General features: G+C 46.5%; 1 protein-coding gene and 1 non-coding gene across 4 annotated transcripts; both read right to left on the bottom strand.

Annotated features, from left to right (window-relative positions):
• Positions 1–16: 16 nt before the first annotated feature.
• WSB2 (WD repeat and SOCS box containing 2) lies at positions 17–20,415 on the bottom strand. Of its 3 annotated transcripts, XM_061384882.1 has the most exons (9): positions 20,312–20,415; positions 14,116–14,284; positions 6,996–7,240; positions 6,717–6,848; positions 3,934–4,034; positions 2,633–2,805; positions 1,816–1,926; positions 1,595–1,702; positions 17–997 (listed from the first exon to the last, which is right to left on the bottom strand). In XM_061384882.1, exons 1-9 carry the CDS (start codon positions 20,322–20,324, stop codon positions 835–837), a joined length of 1,215 nt encoding a protein of 404 aa, XP_061240866.1. In that variant the 5' UTR covers positions 20,325–20,415; the 3' UTR covers positions 17–834. The 3 variants fall into 3 exon arrangements, with proteins under 3 accessions (XP_061240866.1, XP_061240867.1, XP_061240865.1); XM_061384883.1 differs by lacking the exon at positions 6,717–6,848; XM_061384881.1 differs by lacking the exon at positions 20,312–20,415 and having other exon boundaries at positions 14,116–14,318.
• TRNAC-ACA (transfer RNA cysteine (anticodon ACA)) lies at positions 8,135–8,206 on the bottom strand. The gene has a single exon. It is a non-coding gene; the product is annotated as a tRNA-Cys (tRNA).
• Positions 20,416–21,155: the final 740 nt, after the last annotated feature.

Genomic DNA, 21,155 nt, shown 5'->3' with positions numbered 1-21,155 from the left:
GACATCTTCACAACTGTTGAAATTGAGTACTATGGTTTTTAGATACCATTGACAAAAACACAGCTGTACCTTAACATCTGTTGAGGAAATACAAATAAATATGCTAACTGGCAAACAACTGACAGATAACTCAGTAGCCACTGGGACAGTCATGCAGTTGAGGAATACGTTCTGTGTAACCCGACACACAAATCTGACACCTCCGGCACATGCACACCATTATTTAAAAAAAAAAAAGCCAAATCTACTAGCAGGAGCACGGCCTCTTGAGTCACCTGGACTTGAGCTGACAGTGCCTCCCACCAGACATCTCTATGACACCTGTCCTGCGGGCCAGAGGGGAGCAGGGAGAAGGAAAGCCCTTGCTCACTCACATCAGAGCCGCTCTGACCAGCAGGACAGAACCAAGGCCTCTTCTGCATCTGGATCAGTGACAGACACTTAGCAGAAGCCACACTCCAGTCAAGGGAGTGGGAACTTTCCTGCTGCCACAGAGGCGTGAGGCCCAGGCGCTCCTCTCTGTGAAACAACTCCTTAACTGCACTTGGAATTAAAATGACCAGAGGGCCCAGCACTGCTGTGCGTAAGTGGACTGAAGGTAAAGCTCAGGCTCCATCACTCTGTCCCTCTTCTAAGACTGACACTCTTGTGTCCTGGGGAAGAGACCCCGGCGGGTCCACTGGAATCTGGCTTTGCTACATTCTGTTCACAGCTTCCCAAATAGAAATTGTATTTCAAGCCAAGGCCAGATGTTTGGCCCATTATTCCACCTACTCCTTTGTCAGGAAGATTTATCCTGCTACAAAGAAAACAAGTAAGACTATGGAGACTGGGTTAGAAAGTCCTGTACGTGAGGAACTCTTTCATTTTCTTGGGGATTGGCAGTGCTAGCACTTGGTATGTCGTGAGGAAACTTCGAAGGGCTTTCCGGCATAAGTGCTTCAGTGATGACAGGACCCGAGGAGCCGTCCAGAACTGGACGTGGCCGTCCCTTGTCCTGAAATGAAACGAAAGACAGACCTAGGAGTTGTCTTTTCACCGTGACAGTTATTAACGTTTCTACTGACTTGCACTGGCAGGAGACTGCAGAGAGTGAAATGCAACCTGGACCTTGGAAATACATGTGAAGGGTGTGGCGTGAATAATTAAGGCTGCCGAGAGCACTAAGAGAACTCTAGACACCTCCGAGTCCAAAGTGCTATCTCTGGGAGTGCAGGCCTTTATAAATCATTCTATGGCTTCAAATGTAATGGGGCAGAGTGCCACTTACTGCATTACAGATGTTCCCTGTCAGGTGGTCTCTGCCCCAAATGGTTTCCCATATAAATTCTGCATCATCTTAATTTCTGTTTCCTTGCAGACTTGGCCTGTTTGGTAGCATGAATTGTAGATTTTTCATTACATTTAGGTTAAATATTAAAAGTGAATGATAAACTACACTGGCAGAAGTAAATATTAGAATTTTATGTAATCTCAGATTTCCTTACAGCCGTCCTCATAGGCAAGAAAATTCTAGATGCTTTCTTTCCTTAAAAAGCTGCATGGAATACTCAGCAGAAATTGCTACCCATCTGTTCAGCTAACAGATACATACCCTGTGGCAATAACTCCACCATGTGGAAAAAATGTGCAGCAAAGACCATTGGTCATAGGAGCAAATGCAATCGGAGTCTTCAGTTCCAGGGCCCAGATCCTGAGGAGCCTGGAGGAGAATGGGACACGTCAGTAGGCCTGAGGTCAGACCCTGAAGGTGATGGTACAAGTCCTTTCAAGCACTTGGCTCTGAGGCTGCGTAAAGAGGTTTCTCTTCATTACCTGTCATCTGCCACCGTGGCGAGGTACAAGCCTTCGGGGGAGAAGCACACAGATCTCAGGGAGCTGATGTGGACGTCGCTATCATCCATGGGGGGGTTGAGCTGGGTGTGGCTGAGGAGAAGGACACAGGACAGTAGGTGGGCCTGGAGTTTCGGCCACCCTCCACCCTTCAGTGTTCATCCCCAGGCAGGAGGCCAAACTGCCTCGGCCACGAAGAGGTTCCAGACATGTCTTAGATCCTATGTGGAAAACCTGGGGATTTGCAGACTGGGTAAAAGACAACTGGAAACAAGTGCATTTCATAGCTCCAGTGTCTCATGGAGAGGGCTGAAGAGCTACCAACACTCCCCGTGCTAATTTCCTTATGCAAAGTAGGTCAGCCCTCACTTGTATGCCCCAGTACAAACTGAAAGTCTTTTTTAGGCTAAGATACATGATAATTATAGGACTACCTATTATTTGCTTCAGAAAACAACAGAGACAAAGGGGAAAAGGAGACCAAGTTGGTGAGAATATGAAAACTCACTTTGGAAATAACAGTTTCGATAAGAGGATCATTCTGAACCTGTTACTACAGTTATTAGTAAATGGAAACAAAGAGTCACTGTGAGGTTTCATAATGCTGAATCCAAGCAATACAGTGAGCCTCCGATCACAGGAGACTTGAAGGCACTGGGGGCTCATTTGAGAACTTCACTGACAAACACCGCCACACACCAGTGCCTTAGAATAAGCAGGACCGCACTGGGTCCTGCACCAAGATAGGTTTCTCATCGGTTACCCCACCAGGAAGCTGAAGCAGGGGGGTGGTCCTTACTGGAGTGATCGCAGCCGCTCGCCGGTGTAGGGGTCCCACATGATCACATTGGTATCGTAAGAAGCCGTGACGAGCAAGGCAGAGTCAGGGGAGAAGTCACAAGACACCACACTGCTCTGGTGGCCCTCTAGCTTCCGGATTAACGTGTAGGAACGCATGCTCCACAGAAAGACCTGTGGGAAGAGCAGGTGCCTGGTCACGGTGGAGACAGCACTCAGGACGTGACCAGCGAGGGGAAGGTACAGCCCTGCCTCTCCCAGCTCGACAGCCAGGGGAAGCCAAGCTCTCTACCCGCTCTTCCACGTTTCTTCCAGTGTGTGTCATTTGGGCTTAAATAAAGTGACGGGTCTAAATACTTGAGACGCCTAAGCAAGGGACATGCTCAAGACACTTACTTTAAGGGAGATAAACTGACTGACCTTAGGAAGATGGCTGCCAACATGGCTCAGGGGAGGCATCTGGGTTCTGCTTCTGAGCTCTCTTACCAAGTAGGGCAATGCATGCTGAAAACCTAAGCCAGTGGCTATCTTGCCCTTTCACTTAAAACTAAAAACAGGTGTCAGAGGTGAATTCCAGGGCACCCAACAGAGCCATCTGACACCCTGCTTTGGTTTACAGGACCAGAGAAATCTGCCCCAGAGCTGTAGGTCTGATCTAGCTCATTAACTTAAAACTTCTGAGAATCATTAAAAGAATAATTTTTTTCTTTCCTTTAAGAAAACTCTCATTTTCACCTAGTTCCAAACCTCAAATCAATGATTAACCTCCTGGGCTGTACCAAATAGTGGACTCTTAACTTTCCCAAGTCAGTCACAGCAACCAACAGCCCGATGCAGATACAAAACTCAAACGGTTTCCAAACTGTTCCTGGGTTTCCAGTACTTTTCTTATAAGAGATAGGATTTCAGGACAAAGTTCAAGAAGGTTCTATATATTTTATGATTTGAAATGGAAATCCTAATCAGATGGATTCAGATTAGATGGTTCGAAGGAAATATGGATCCAAGTGTGGGTTGCAACTTTTAAAATCTTAGACTTTGAGGGGGAAAGACATTTAAAAAGCACCACTTTCCCATCTTGTGAAGGCAAACGGCCCTCCAGTGGTGCAGCGGGTCCGTGTCACAATGCAAATCAGAAGGCAGGCGTGCAGGAGGGGCCTCAGCGGGCAGCGCGGCTCCCGCTGGGGTGGATCTGCAGGCGAGTTTCAAGGACACTGGCTCGCTTACCCTCCCACACACAGGCCTCCACGTCTCATGGAACTGAAGCAACACAGCATAGGGCACCCCTAGTTTGAGACTCACCGACTTCTCTCCGGCCGCGGAACATAGCATGCTGCAGTCTGGTGAGATGGAGCAGCAGTAAACCCACTGCAGGTGGCCCGATAACACCTGAATCTGTTTACCTGGCAGAGAAGTCGGAGCACACAGTTAGCCAACTCCCTGAACCACAAAGCAGGAAGCCCCAAAACCAGTGGTGTTGGCCCCCCTACCTGCTGTATCCAATGGTTCTCCAGCAGCTGAGCCCACACTCCCCCCTTTTTATTTGGAAGATAGTCGCTTTATAATATTGTGTTGCTTTCTGCCATACATCAACATGAATCTGCCATAGGTATATATATGTCCCCGCCCTCTTGAACCTCCTTCCCACCCCATCCCACCCACTCTGGACTGTCACAGAGCATAGGTTTGAGCTCCCTGAGTCATACAGAAAATTTCCACTGGCTATCTCTTCTACATATGGTAGTGTATCTGTTTCCATGTTACTCTGTCCATTCATCCCACCCTCTCCTCCCCCACTGTGTTCACAAGTCTGTTCTCTGTCTACATCTCCACTGCTGCCCTGCAAATAGGTTTTATCAGTACCATCTTTCTAGATTTGGGCTCCTTTTTTAATGCAGAGACATATGACAAGACTTGTCATTTAAATGCCTGAAACCTATTAACGTGACATTACAATGCCCACAGGAAATCATTACCAACTGCTTCACCAAAATCCACAAGGTCAATGGGATAAGGGCTGGCCACAGATTAGATTGGACACATTCCTTTTATAGCAGACTATTCTTTTCAGGTCCTCCAACCACCTGGATTACTCTGAAGCATCCTCCCAAATTTGAGACCTTCAATTCTGTCATTCATGCTCTGTAATAGCTTCCCCCGGTTACAGGATCCCACTCTCCACACCTCGCCAGAATGAATGGATGAGTAGTGGTGCAGGGTCATTAGGGCACGTGCTCTGAGGCAGGCAAACTTGGGCTTGAACCCTGGCTCCACTGTCTACTCAGTGCATTATGCTGGGACACTCATTTCATCTCTCCAGGTCTCCATTTTTGGAAAAAATCAAATGCCCATCAACAGAGGAACGGATGGACAAAGGGTAGTATTCCATCTGTTAAGTCACATGAAATTAAGGAACTAGATTTTCTATGGAGTGTTTAATTAAAAAAAAAAAAAGGCAAGATGCAAAAAAATGTAAAAAATGAGATTCCATTTTTGTGAGACAATGACCCCCAAATCCATAAATGGAAACGTGAGTGTCTGAATAGATTATGTAAGTATAGAGAAAAACATGGAAGGAAACGTGGAAGGCTCTTAGCATGGGTGACAGCACTACAGGGGGGATCATGGAGGAATGCAGTTGAGGGGAGGGTGAGACCGCTTAGGGGGAGAAACCCCAACAAGGGGGGGGAAATGTCTATGGTCATATATATGCATTTATGAGTTTATGTGTATATGTGAGTATACATTGGAAATAAAATTTTTTAAAGTCAGTCATGGTTTCTTTAGCTGTAAGAAGTGCACCTGCCCCCGGGTAGGTGTGAGTGAATATATCAAGGCAGGGTAGCACGGCAGGGCCGGGCAGAGACACAACTCTAGCCCTTCTCTCCTTGAAAAGCCCTAGTAATTGGCCTAGGCCATTCTGCCCACTCTCGGTCCCCTCCCCCTCCTTCCTTAGGTGGTGGCCAGCTGCCTGTGGACACACATTATAAATGGTGCTGCCTCTGAGCAGTGTTCCCAGTCTGCAGGCCCACCTCGGACCACGCAACTACAAGCTCCACAGCAACAGACAGAAGAGGCTCCAGGGCTGTCTGGGTGATGAGACGCCTCCAGGGAAGGCCACCACAAGCACCTCCTTAGTTGTCTGACAAGCTAGCAGGCTTGTTTCTGAGAGGAAAGGGACAGGTAAGCTGGAGCTGCAATAGTCACGACTCGGACTTTGCACTGTCAGGGGGACAAGTGCGCTCTTCACGGGCCACGTCGCCACTTCCTCTTTCTGCCACCTCCCTCCACACCCACGTCCCTGTCCACATGAGGGAGAAATATCCTGGAAATAAATTCCTCTTCCCTGTGTCACCATTCCAGCTAAGGATCAACACCAGAGATGAATGGAATTCTTCATCAGGCCACTCCTGGATACTGTTCTGCTTAAAGGAGAAATGAACACCCTGCTCCGCCCCACCCCTAGCCTGAGAGAATTCTTCTAACCTAGATTCTTTCTAACTGTATCTCTAACAGGAAGTACCCAACATGGATGATTTCTTCTCAATCACTGGTTCTCAACCCAGGGAGACTGTGGCCCTCCATGTGAAAACCAGGCAATGTCTGGAGACATTTTTGGTTGTTACCACTGGAAAAGGTGCTACTGGCATCTCATGGGTACGAGAAGTATACTGCTCCACAATCGAGCACCCAAAGGTTGGCCCATAACAAAGAATTATCTAGCCCAAAGTGCAAGAGTGCCAGAGCTGAGAAAACCTATTCTATACCATGTATTTTCATCAGTGGTGAAAACTGGTTCTTGATGGTCAGAAAAATCTTACCTTTTTTATGTACAAAGCATAGATAAGCATTCAGCACCTGAACAGATACACAGTGTATCTCTGTATCTCTGGTATGAAAATCTCCCAGGTAGTTGGGGGGGGAGGTGGTGACTAGGAAAAGTATGTCTAAAAAGTCTCCTTAGGAGGCACTAATAGAAAAAAGGTTAAGAAACACTGTTCTGGATAAAATGACACTGGTCAAGCAGAGAGGGGGGCAAATAAAGAGTATATGGGGGCTTCCAAGTCATCCCTTCACTTCCATACCATGTTTATTCAGATCCCAGATGCGAAGAGTCTTATCCCGAGATGCAGAAACCAAAATCAAACTGCCACTGGGTGTGAAGCTCAGATCTCTCACGACATCCTGGTGGCCGGAAAGATTCAAAAGCAGGAGCCCTAGCGTGAGAGAGCGGGGCACTAAGTCAGGGGGAGAGGAAGCCCTGGTCCTCGGGTCACGGCCACACCCCTCAGTCAACAGGCCGTCCCTGATCAGAATGTGCAAGTGAGCCCTGGGGTCCTTGATCCCAGCCAGAAATGACCTACCTGTCTGTACCTCCCAAATCTTGATCTGCCCATCGTTGAGCCCAGTAGCAAGGATCAGGCAAGAGACATCTGGCACCTGCGGATGGTGGCGAGCCCAGAGTTTCTTGCTGGGTGGAGAAGGCCATGGGCTGAAGGCCAAGCCCCAGACAATCTGCCCACAGTCCAGTGTCTTCTCCTTTGGGCTGCCTCGCCCTTTTGTCTCATTTTTGATGCTTCGGCTTTTGGCTTCAAACCCTTTAGGGATGCTAGGGAAAGCAGAAGAGTTCTTAATGAATCTGAAACTGCCAAGTCAACCAATCTTTCACTCTGGGGCATCTAAGCCTTTGAAGTTCTAGAAACAACTTTGGTGAATTCTAGCATGACTTTCGGAGAAGGCAATGGCAACCCACTCCAGTACTCTTGTCTGGAAAATCCCGTTGGCGGAGGAGCCTGGTAGGCTGCAGTCTATGGGGTCGCTAAGAGTCGGACATGACTGAGCGACTTCACTTTCACTTTTCACTTTCATGCATTGGAGAAGGAAATGGCAACCCACTCCAGTGTTCTTGCCTGGAGAATCCCAGGGACCGGGGAGCCTGGTGGGCTTCCGTCTATGGGGTCACAGAGAGTTGGACACGACTGAAGCGACTTAGCAGCAGCAGCAACATGACTTCTCTTCTTGTTTCTTTTTAGAATGCTTGTAACAGGGACTTCACTGGCCGTGGCTCATTCCACTTCTGACAGCCCTGCAGTGGCGTGACCTGCCTTGTGGGAGAACTAGATCACAGATGCTCCAGGGAGTCATTCTCTTCTTTGGAAAGTTTTCCTGGGTTTTGGTGCATGGAAGGAGAGAGACATTCAGTGTTCCTCATGAGAAAGAAAGCATGCTGTAGGTCTGGAACTAGGACAGAACTTAGAGCCTGATTACGCATTTGCTACTCTTCTGCCTTGTAGCATTCCTTTATCTCTAGCTTAGAAAGCACCCTAGGAGCAGAAAAATAAACCCCTTTCTGGACAACAGTTTGCGTGAAAGTGAAGTCGCTCAGTCGTGTCCAACTCTTTTGCGGAGTCACATAACTATAGCCTACTAGGCTCCTCCATCCATGGGATTTTCCAGGCAAGAGTACCGGAGTGGGTTGCCATTTCCTTCTCTAGGGGATTTCTTCCCAATCCAGGGATTGAACCTGGATCTCCTGCATTGTAGGCAGACGCTTTACCGTCTGAGCCACCAGGGAAGCCCAACAGTTTGCTTAATACACGTGATTTCCACCTTCCCTCACTTTGCTCTGATCCATGAGTGGGGCTCTTTCATTTCTTTTCTGATGACTCTTCCAGCCCAGGAACCAGTCAGCAGGGCATCAAGGAAAGAACTCAGAGCTGTTCACAGGTACGCCGACCTCAAAGATGTTGTAGCCCAAGCCTTGCCTTTTACCTTCTACTTATGCTGAAACACAGGCCTAGACAAGCTAAATAAGACTCTGTCCCTAAGAAACAGGGCCCTGCCCACACTCTGCCTCACATAACTCTCAAAGGAACAAGCAATTAAATTGCCCTGCAGTTCAGCCCGCAAACGCAGTTTCTGGTCTGTGGTATACTTTATCAGTGCAAGTACTCAGTCCTGCTTTTCTACCTGACTCTGACCACACTCTTGGGTTTATCAAACTGAAGGAATGGTGATGATAAAGCTGGAACTCATTTCCATGAAAAATCCTATAGTCGACGTACATGCAGCTGAACCTCTTTCTGTATTACATTTGTTCCCCAAAAGTTAGGTAAATCATACTTTTGTCAATCACGTGGTTGAAATATATTAAAGAATTTTAACCAAGTTCACCTACAAAACTGGCAGCAAGAGACTGAGGCCAGTGTAGGTTCTTTCAGCTCTGGAAACCCTATTATTCCATAGCAGAGGCTGGCAGGGAGTGCCCAGGTAGGCAGTCTGTTTTGCATATGAAGTCTGCTTGTTTGCCTGCATCTCATTGAGGGTTGCTTAGACCCTCTAGCAGCAGAGCCGACTTGTCCTGATGGAGACATATGCCCCCAAAGCCAAAATATTTACTATCTGGGCCTTTAAAGAAAAAGTTTGCTGACTCCCGGTCTAAATGGCCAAATGTGCTCTGAAAATTTGTCATTCTGACACAACACCTGAGTATGACAGTGAACTTTTCAATGAAGGCCGCCCAGTGCACACGTGGCCCCAGACAGGCCGACACATGCACTTCAAAGACCTGCCCGGCTCTGACTTGGGAGCCTGAGTTGGCCATGGAGCTCTGCAGGACAGCTTGGAACCTCCAAAGTTACCTTTTATTTCTTTTATAAAATCCTAACTTCTGTATTTGAATTAAGAGATGCATCTGTAGCTACTTTACTCCAAAGGAATTAAGGCACATTTATATATTAATTCATTTTAACATCATAGATTCTCTAGAACAAGATATTAAAATCTCCATGCTTGGGATAGAGATAACTTTCCCAGGGCCACAGAATTGCAGGCAGAATCAGAGCCAAGTCTTGGGTGTCCCAGCCTAGTGTCCAGCAAATGCCTTGGACTTCAGAGTCTGCAATGAATTCAAAGAGTGAGCTACATGGAAGGTAGGGGGTAGCTGGGGACCCGGGTAGAGTCATTAGAACTTAAATTCATCAAAATTAAAGTGTCTGAAAATGTTATTTCTAAAAGTAGTACATTATTTCGTTAATATCAATTATTTGCTCAATCTTGAAAGCACTGTATGATTTCTTAAGTGTGTAACAATCCTAACAAGAATATAAAGGACTCAGATTTTCTCTTTTAAAGAACTTTTAAAATAACAATTATTTCAAACTATAAAAATAATAGTGGAAAATGGGGAAATTTTGGAGATGAGAAAATTATAAAAATTACCCAGATCCTAATAACAAAGATCCGTCTAGTCAAAGCAATGGTTTTTCTAGTAGTCACGTATGGATGTGAGAGTTGGACTATAAAGAAAGCTGAGCACTGAGAATTGCTGCTTGAACTGTGGTGTTGGAGAAGATCTCATGGACTGTAGCCTACCAGACTCTTCCATCCATGGGATTTTCCAGGCAAGAATACTAGAGTGGGTTGCCATTTCCTTCTTCAGGGGAACTTCCCGACCCAGGGACTGAACCCAGGTCTCCCGCACTGTAGGCAGGCACTTTACCGTCTGAGCCACAAGGGAAGCCCAATAACAAAGATCCGTCTAGTCAAAGCTATAGTTTTTCTAGTAGTCATGTATGGATGTGAGAGTTGGACTATAAAAAAAGCTGAGCACTGAGAATTGCTGCTTGAACTGTGGTGTTGGAGAAGACTCTTGAGAGTCCCTTGGATTGCAAGGAGATCCAACCAGTCCATCCTAAAGGAAATCGGCCCTGAATATTCACTGGAAAGACTGATGCTGAAGCTAAAACTCCAACACTTTGGCCACCTGATGCGAAGAACTGACTCATTGGAAAAGACCCTGATGCTGGGGAGGATTGAAGGTGGGAGAAGAAGGGGACGACAGAGGATGAGATGGTTGGATGGCATCACTGACTCAATGGACATGAGTTTGAACAAACTCTGGAAGATGGCGAAGGACAGGGAAGCCTGGCGTGCTACAGTCCATGGGGTCGCAAAGAGTCGGACGCAACTGAACACCACTCTAACCACAGTAAGCACTGTACCATGAATTCTTATTTATGTATATACATGTTTTTCAAAAACAAATTTGGGATCATACTGCATAGAGTTTCATAGCTTGCTTTTCTGAGTAAGCCTTATACTGTAAATATTTCCTCAAGTTATTACTCTTCAAAATATATGGTTTTTCCCTAAAATAAGTAACATGCCATTTAACACGCTAAACAATATTCCCTTCATTATATTAAACAAAAGATACACAAAAAGGGCTAATGCTCAAATTTCTATTTTCCCTAATTAATATGGGAAAGTTATATTTATGTCTAGTAATATACATATCTCCAGTACTCCTGCCTGAAAAATCCCATGGACAGAGGAGCCTGGAAGGCTGCAGTCCATGGGGTCGCTAAGAGTCGGACCTGACTGAGAGACTTCACTTTCACTTTTTATTTTCATGCATTGGAGAAGGAAATGGCAACCCACTCCAGTGTTCTTGCCTGGAGAATCCCAGGGACGGGGGAGCCTGGTGGGTTGCCGTCTATGGGATTGCACAGAGTCGGACACGACTGAAGCGACTTAGCAAAAAAAAAAATATATATATATATATATATATTTGAATACAGAAGTGATTTTCAAGGAAATAACAGATTTCCCACTTTATGCTTTTTAAAAAAATTATTTTTCAGACTAAATATACATCATACCCAAATCTGGATATGAAGCTGAATCTCTAGCATTTAGACTGGGGGATTAATAAATAATGAATGATCTTGACATTTTCATTAAACGAGTATAGAAGGAACTGAAAAATGTGATTAAAACAAAAACAAAAACAAAAAACAGAGCTTCCCTGGTGGCTCAGTGGTAAAAAATCCCCCTTGCCAATGCAGGAGACACGGGTATGATTCCTGATCCAGTAAGGTCCCACATGCTGTGGAGCAACTATTGAGCCTGTGCTCTAGAACCCAGGCACTGTGACTACTGAGCCCACCGTGTGGCACCTATTGAAGCCACAGCAACCCAGGGCCCATGCTCTGCAACAGGAGCCACAGTAACGAGGAGCCCTCGAGCCACAGCTATAGAGTAGCCCCCGCTCGCCAGAACTAGCGGAAAGTCTGCACAGCAATGAAGACCAAACACAACTGTAAATAAATAAACATTAAAAAAAAAGCCTACATGCAATCTTTGATGGCTGCAAAAATATCAGATGGCAATACCATAATTTCCTTAACCATTCTTGTTACCAGATTTTAAGCTATTTCTGACTTTTAACTATCATATGATTAATTTCATATTGAAAAGCAGTGTATGTAATACATGACCTCCCATTTACAGCAACATGGGTGAACCTAGAGGCTGTCATACTGAGTGAAGTAAGTTAGAGAAAAACAAATAACACATTATAGCACTTATATGTAGAATCTAAAAAAAAAGGTACAGATGTACTTATTTTACAAAACAGAGCTGCAGATGTAGAAAATAATGTTATGGTTAAGGGGAAAAAAGGGGAGGGATAAACTGGGAGACTGGGATTGACATATACGCATTTGCCGCTGCTAAGTCGCTTCAGTCGTGTCCGACTCTGTGCGACCCCATGGACTGCAGCCCACCAGGCTTCTCCATCCCTGGGATTCTCCAGGCAAGAACAGTGGAATGGGCTGCCATTTCTTTCTCCAGTGCAGGAAAGTGAAAAGTGAAAGTGAAGTCGCTCAGTCGTGTCTGACTCTTAGCTCCTCCATCCATGGGATTTTCCGGGCAACAGTACTGGAGTGGGTTGCCATTGCCTTCTCCATATATGCATTACTATATATAAAATAGATAATGAATAAGGACCAACTATACAGCACAGAGAACTCTATATTTAATATTCCATAATAACCTATATGGGAAAAAATTTAAAAAAGAGTGGATAAATGTGTACGTATAACTGATTCACTCTGCTGTACAGCAGAAAATAATACAACATTGTAGATCAACTATATGCCAATAAAATCTTTTTTAAAAACAAATAAATAGATGACCTCATTTCTGAGATTTTTTGATTGCAGGAAGAACAGTTTTAAGATTGTTGAAATGGCCTTCCTTCCAGAAAATACACAAATGTACACCCCTCAACCCCTGCAGCGTGCAAAGTACTCATCTCAACAAATTTGCATCAGCATTACCTATTATCAAGGCAACAAGCTTCAGACTGGACTTATGAAAAACTTTAATATGCGAATTTTAAAATGCTTAAAGCAAAACAAATGAGACCTTCAAGGGCAGGGGCCATGTTTAATATATTTCAGAATTCTCAGCCCTTGGCTCCTGGTCAGGCAAGGAAGATTTGCAAAAAATGCTGGCTGAATAAATAAATACAGACATAGAGTTGCCCTGGGACAAATGAAAAAAATGCAGATGCTAGGCCATCCGACTGGGAGCTCACAGCCTTCAAACACTGAGACTTGTCCAGCGCAGAGAAAGAAAAGCTAGTTAATATCAGAAACAACTTGGTTGATAACAAAAAAGGCAACTAGCCAATTTTAAAATGGACAAAGGATCTGAATAGACATTTCTCCCAAAAAGATAGGCAAAGGGCCAGTAAGCACATGGCGGGGGAGGGCTGTGAGGGGCAGGGAGGCACAAGATCAGCAGTCAATAGGGAAATGCAAATCAAAGCTACAATGAGATGCCACTTCACACCCACTCCAATGGCCATGCTGCAAGTGTTGGTGAGGATGTGGGAAGTCTGGGAATCTCCAGCACTGCTGCTGGGATTATAAAATGGTACAACCACTCTGGAAAACAGCCTGACACGCCCTCAAATGGTTAAACGTACATGAAAACATACATCCACACAAGATACGAAAACATATCCACACACAAACCAGTACGGAAGTGTTCGCAGCAGCATTATTTCTAATAGCCAGAAAGTGAAAACAACCTAAGTGCTCACCAGCTGATAAACTTATAAAACAAAATGTGATGTCTCCATAAAATGGAATATCATTTGGCAATAAAGGGAAATTAAGTCACGGAGCATGCTAAAACACAGATAACCATGAAAATAGTCCCCTAAGTGAAAGAAGCCAGTCAGAAGATGACAATGTATGATTCAATTCGTATGAAATGCCTAGAACAGGCAAATCTTTAAAGACAGAAAGTAGATTAGAAGCTGGTCAGGGATGGATAGGAGAAAGGTATTAAAGAATGATGGGTTTCTTTTGGGGGTGACAAAAACGTTCTAAGATTGGTCATGATGATGGATGCACAACTCTGTAAATACACTGAAGTCACTTAACTGTACACTTTAAATGGGAAAATTGTATAGTATGTAAACTATACCTCAATAAAGCTGTTAAAAAAAAAACCACTTGGGGCTATCAACAGAATGAGGTTTCACAGGTACAGGATGAAGGACCCTGGAAACCCCGATGATCAATTTCTGAACTGGTCGGCCAGCTTCCCTCTTCTGCTCTTGGGCAGGATGTCATTTGGGAAAGTTCCCCAGGACATCTGCATTCCTTTGGGTGTCAAAGAACTTACAACTGCTCCTCCAGCGGCCAGGGGATCAGCTTCACAATGCAGTGTCCTTGAGACCAGGCGAACCAGGAACCATCCGGGGAGAAGGCAACGCTCCACGTTTCACAGCTCGACTTCCAATCAAACTGGTGGGGGCGCCCGGGCTTGAGTTCGGCCAGCAGCAGCGGCTCCTCTGGGGCAGGAGATAGCATACTTCAAGAAGGCACCCTTGCCTCACCGGAAAGGGCAGAGCCCAGTCCCCCAGCACCTTGCTGACTCAGACACAGGAAAGCAGAGGTCGTCCCCTGGCAAAAAGTGACAGTCTGGATTCCGGGAGGGAGTTGTCATTTAAATGACCCAGGGCAATAACAGTAGCCACAGGCCAAATTCCAGTGGGGTTACTCAGTTCTGGCACTGCTGGTTAACCATGACTCAGAGTAACCTTTGTCAGGGTGAACCCAGTGAAGGGGGGCCTCGTTTTCTCATGAAAGCCCAAAGAGGAAGAAAGGAGGCATGCCAGACAAGGATTGAGCTAGAAGGTACTAATCAGGAGGCCTTCAGATGTACTTAAGTTCTCTCCCGAAAGGAGTATTTGAAACACAGGCTTCCCCTCACTTGCCAGCATCCCTCCCATCACCAAGGCTAACACTGGCCCTGCTCACCACCTCTTGATCTGCCCTCCTCTTCCATCTCCTTTCTGTTCTGGCTTAAATCTTCATCCCATCTTGCCCATATTTTTTACAAGATTCATGTTTTCCCTGCCCCTAGGGACCCTGCTAAAACTGAAACACATATTACATCACAACATTTCTTTCAAATACATTCCAAGGCACCCACTTACCTACCACTAAAGGCAACCTTCCTCCCCACCCCACTGGCCCCAGCCTCCCTTTTCCGGTCCATACCGCGTGCCAGCCACACACGTCTCCTTGTCATGCCCCAAGTAGCTCATTCGAGTTCACACCTGGACTCATATTCTGCTTATGAGAATCCCACTGAGATTAGCAACTGAGAAGCGTACCCAGATCTCACACTATCAAAGCGGAAATAAGTCCTACCCTGTTTATTGCACTGCTCTCCTGTAGTTATCAATTCCCTCTGCCCCAACCCCATCTCCAGCTCGGGATTTATACAGCCTCCTTCAAACACCAAGCCAATTCAATCCTTGTTTCTCGGGGTGAAGGGTGGGGGCTGGACTGGTGCTTCTTCATTGACTTGAAGGGCAGTCCCTAATTCAACTCCATCCTCTGACAGAAGATTCTCAATGGCTGACAGTCTTTAAGTTCAAGGCCTTCAGAACTGATCCTCTGATTGCAATACATATGAATACAAAAACTGGCTTCCATCCTGAATGAGGTCACTGTCTGATGAGTATGTTCCACTTTAGCAGTTTTGAGACTGACCCTTTTATAGCTGTTACCAGATAGATACTAATTTAACAGCTCCTGTTTTGTGTATTTTAGGACATATCTCTATATGTCTTCTCGTAGTTTGACCTTGTTAAAATCAGGATGTGTCAAGTGATGACTTCTCATAGTTTAATAGGCAGTATTTTTTCAGTGATACATATGGCAATACAATCCATGATCTCTTAGATTCAATAAATCAGATAGTAAACATGCAAATATGTATATAATATTATGTGTGCATATATATAATATTTCCTGACGTATGCATTATAGGAAAATACAGGGGTACATCTTATTTACATGGATATATTTTGCTGAAAATTCTCTTTAAATAGAATTTTAATAAATTATATCAAGACTTTGTGGCTTTGCTATTTAAAGAAAAAATTTAAAGTTTCCTTTGTAAAGAGAATATTCATTCCCTGAGGTTCTATGTGGAAATCTAGGTCTGTCTAAACTGGCATTTGTACAGGCCTAGGTAATTCCTCCTAGAAATTTGTATTTTTGTATATGTGACCCTTTCACTTATACAATTACTTGTGTAATCGAGCATTCTCCTCTGGATGTGAATATTTGCATGGTAGGACATTATTTTATATTTCAAATCGAAAACAAGACTCAATGTTAGGCAGCAATCCTATGGTGTTTTCTTTATTCTCATTATTTCTAGGTATCTTAAGGTAACAAGGCCCTACCCTGTCAACGCCTCCTTCATGTAATCCAGTTCTCAGCTGGGGGCACTTCTGTCCCTTGGGGACATGTGGCAATATCTGGAAATATTTTGGTTGTCCCAACTGGGGGTGGTGGTGCTGCTGCTGCTGCTAAGTTGCCTCAGTTGTGTCTGACCCTGTGCAACTCCATAGACGGCAGCCCACCAGGCTCCCCCGTCCCTGGGATTCTCCAGGCAAGAACACTGGAGTGGTTGCCATTTCCTTCTCCAACGCATGAAAGTGAAAACTGAAAGTGAAGTCGCTCAGTAAAGAAAATTTTCTTGTCCGACTCTTAGCGACTCCATGGACTGCAGCCTACCAGGCTCCTCCGTCCATGGGATTTTCCAGGCAAGAGTACTGACCGGAGTAGGTTGCCACTGCCTTCTCCGGGAGGTGCTGCTCCTAGTATCGAATGGGAGGAGGCCAGGGACGCCGCTAAACATCTTACAGCACACAGGACGACTGCCCCCAACTCCCACAAGAAAAAAATTATTTTGCTTAAAACGTCAATGGAATGGTGTTGAGGCTGAGAAACCAGAGTAGTCAAATATTAAATGACATTGACCTGGAGGTACATTTTTATCACCTGACTTTATTCCATCTTGGTAACAGCCACACTTGGTTCACTTCCTCCAGGATATGCATGTCATCCATCCTTTCAACGCCACGCAGGCTCCACACAATATGAAAAGGGGTCGTCCCCGACTTCTCTCTTTTCTTGACCTCCCAATCCAGACCCATGAACAAGTTCTATCGAGCCTGCTCCCAAAAGACTTGGCAAACCTAACTTCCCTCCACCTCATGGCTGTTTATTCTCAACTATGTAACACCATCTCATCAGCATCAGCTCATCTATCCAACATTATCTCTAAGCAGCTTCCGACTGCTCTCCTAGCCCCCTCTCTGGCCCCCACCACCTATTCTCCTCACCTCTCAGTGATCAGTTTCAATCCACCTCATAATAAAAACCTCACCCTGCCCTAGAAGTCCTGCACATAGGCCTTTTCTCACCCCTTGGTGGTGCTCAATTAGTTCCAACCTCAGGGCCATTGCACCAGCTATTCTCTTCACCGTAGAATATGTGAAGAGAGAGAGCCCTAAGAAAGGCTCCTTAGGGAGCCCTTCTCTGATTCCAAGTTAAGGTTCTTCAAAACTTCTCACTTTATTTTCTTTACAGCACAAACACCATTGTGATCATTATCTGTCACCTTCCAACTAGGACATCAATGCCACAGAGTCGGGACCTTGTATGTTTATCTCCAGTGCCTAGCAGAGTTCCTGGCAGAGAGCAGGCCATCAGTAAATATTTGTGGAATAAATATACATGGTATCTGTCTATAATATACATGAAATGAAGTCCCTTAGACTGTTATGATGCCTTTGCCAAAAATTTAACATGAAATGCTTCTTAAACATAAGCCATATCCAGATTTCACACTCTATTTCTGTCATTTGGGGATTTAATCTCTTGCTATCTTAGGCTCGGGAATTCAAAGACTAAAATAAGGAGGAAAAAAAAAAAAATGAAGGAACTATGAAGATTCTGAAAGGGAGTCTGGGCCCAAACTAAACTTGGCAGCTGGAAGAAAAAGCCATAATTAGTGCAGAACTTAAAAAAAAAAAAAAACAACAACAAAACAAAAAACCCAGAGGCAAGAGGATCCAGCTTCATCTGGGATTGTACCTGCCCTGGACCTTCTTGGTGAAAAGGGCTATGGATCCGAGTTTTCTAACTAAACATTGGGATGTGTTTGGATAATCAGACGGAGTAGAAAAATACGTACCATGGGCCTCTTCTGTGGGAGGAGATTTGCCTGTACACAGAGACAGAAGCTATGAAGGACTCTAGCTGGCAGGAAGCTTTACGATTTATCCTGCCTTGGGATCTTTACATTAGCTGTTCCATCATCCTAGAAAACTCTGCCTGGCTGGCCCCAGATCCGTGTCCAGATTGGGCCTCAGTGCCCGTGTCAACGTCTGAGAGACCTTCCTGGCCTCACTACCCAAAGTGGCCTAGTGACTTGCGTTCACTGCACTGAATTTTCCTTTTAACCGTCACTCACCCATCTTCTCTTGATTGCTTGTTTTTAGGTGACTGTAGTTTCTCTCTTCCCTATCCTCACTTCAAATTGTTCACTGCTATCAGGCTGCACTGTCCCATTCAGTAGCCACTAGCCACATGTGGTTACTAACCTTCTGAAATGTGGCAAGTCCCAATTAAGATGGGTTGTTAGCTACAGAATACATGCTTTATTTCGAAGACTCAGTACAAAAACAAAAATCTAAAAATGTTCAATAATTTACCAAGATTATATGTTGAGATGACATTTTAGATATGCTGGATTGACAAACATTTAATTTTAAGGTTAAATCCACCTGTTTCACTTTTTTTAACACCGCTACTAAAATATTTCAAATTGCATATGTGGCTTGAGGTTATAGTTCTCTCAGGCAGCGCCGGCCTAGAGAGTGCCTGACATACAGTAGTTACTCAATAAATATTTCAACGTATAAATGCATTCTAACCACTGCTCTGAAGATATCTACTGTTGCCCATTGTAATCCCATCACAATGGCCTTTATTCAGGTTCAAAAGAACATAAAACTGACCTTTTTTTTAAAACAGTAGCTTGGCAGCTCTCAGTAGCTCAGCCCACACCCCAAAACACAGTCGTCAATCATTAGGAAAAATCCAGAACTGGAAACAGATTCCTGCTAAAAAGGGAGACTAGCTCCAGATCACTGTCAGATATAAACTAAAAGGAGTCAATGGAAATGACAGCGGAAGCTAGAAAAAGATTCACATAAGATTTCAGGCAAACACTAGAGGCCATTTAACAAGAGTTCTATGGGTAACACACTCACTGAAAAGAAAGCCCTTATCTAGATGGGAAAGTAGAGAGAGCTACCTCTACACCTGGTATTGAATGCCTGACTCCAGCAAACAAAGAAATGTCATTTTCCAAATTAAAAAGTTACACCACCCTGGGGGAATCCCCTGATTTCAACCCACCCACCCACCAGTAATCCCTATTCCATCCAAGGAGTCAGGGAAACATAAAAACACCCACAATCATAATCTTCCAGACCAGAATGAAGCTTGCACTTCACTGGAAGAATACAAAGAGGTTCTGGAACAAATTCTGAGTCCAGGCCTTGACCCCTTCAGAGAAATTTCCCCTAGGGAAACTGCCTTTAAGCAAGGGAGTATATTCAAGAGTTGGGACTCCCAGAATAAACCACAAGCCCACCCCAAATTTCTATATTAGTGGGGTTTAGAGGCAAAGTGGTTGGAAAGATTCTGAAGCACGCGCCTTGAGGTTTGGCCTTAGCACAAGCACACCATTCCCCCTGAGGCTTATTAAGTTCATTTGGGCTGACCCTCCAAGTGCTTCCAATATTCTCTGACTTCCACACCATTTTCTGATACAGCTGTTAACAAGGATAAAGGCAAGTACCTCACTCATCGGTGTATCCTAACTTGTCCCCCCATCTATGTCACCAGGCTCGCAATATGGGTTTTCAAATGGAATTCCAGACCCGATTTTCATGCGCAGGCAAGTTTGAGAAGCTCCCAACCGCCCGCTAAGGCAGATACTATTATTAGCCCATTTTGCAGATACAAAAGAGACTTGTGTTAAATGGCTCGTCCACGATCACACAGCTTCTATGGGGCAGAGCGGACTCCCACCCAGACCTCGAGTGCGTCACATGACAGCTGGGCACCCACCCCCTCTCGGGAATCAAAACACCCACACCTCAGAGGGCCTGGCGTCCCAACCGGGCGGTGGCGTCTGGCCCCAGGCGCCCCCCCCAACTGTCCCGGGGGTGGGGATCCCTGCTGCACAGAGGCCCGTAGTCCCCGGGTCCGGCGGGGAAACGGGAGAGGTTGGAGACGGTGTGGGGGCCGTTGACAGCGAAAGTGAAACAAAGCTCAGCGCCGGGCGTGCACCTCGCCGCCGGCCGACGCGGTCGTCCCAGGCCCGGTGGCCCATGCCACCCCACCCCCGCGGACCGTTCCCGGGCGAGCCTGCACCCCCCACCCCGAGGGGAACGGGCCCTGCCCCGCCGGCGGGGAACGCGCGCTGCGGCCCGACTCACCTCCGGCCTCCATGGAGGACGCGCGCGGCCTCGCGGCAGGCGGCGGGCGCCTCAGCCCCCCGGGCCGCCGGCCCTCATGCCGCCCCCACGCAGCCCGCCCCCGCCCCGGCCCCGCCGCCGCCGCGCCCGCCGCCACCCGGAGAGGCCATCAGCTGCTTCCCGTCACATGGCGGCGGGCGCGGGCGGAGACGCGCGGGGGGCGGGGCCGGGGCACGCAGGGGAGAAGCCGGGAGCCCGGCTGCTGGCCACGCGGGGCGGGCAGGTGGACCCTGGGGGCCCGGGGGAGGCGAGGGCTGAGGGGGAGTCGGGGATGTGGGGGCAGGTGGCCTCGGGCAAGATCGAGCTTGGATGGAGGGGCAGCAGGGCTGATAAGGAGATGGGGAGGGTGGTGGGCAGAAGAACCTGGGGTTTGGAGGAGCCTGGACCAGGGGAAAGTGGGGGCGGGGCGGCGTAAAACCCAGGGGTGGGGGTGGGGCTCGGAGGAAAACGGGGGTCGGTGCGGACAGGAAGTAATCCCGGGCGAGGGTGGTACTGAGGGAAAAACCGGCGTGGGAGGCGGGCAGGTGAGGCCCGCAGAATAAAAAGGGAGCGGTGGGGGGTATTCGGAGAGCTTGGCTGAAGGGAAACCGGGGCCGGCAGGGCACGGTGGTGGGAGAACCCAGGGGCAGAGGGAACGCCTGTGGTAAAGCTGAGAGGAGCGGGGCTCGGGTGAAGAGGAGGCGGGGGCTGGGGTAGAAATCCGGGTTGGGGGAGAGATGGGTCAAACGGAGTGGGGAGGACTATAAGGGCCAGATAAGGACCGGAGATGGAGGGAGGAGGTGTGGGTTGAAAAAGGGATGCGGTG

Source organism: Bos javanicus, chromosome 17 (assembly GCF_032452875.1).
Source record: "Bos javanicus breed banteng chromosome 17, ARS-OSU_banteng_1.0, whole genome shotgun sequence".
In the NCBI taxonomy this organism is placed as follows: Eukaryota; Metazoa; Chordata; class Mammalia; order Artiodactyla; family Bovidae; genus Bos; species Bos javanicus.
Note: the sequence above shows the minus strand (reverse complement) of the source record. Positions and strands in the feature narration are given on the sequence as shown.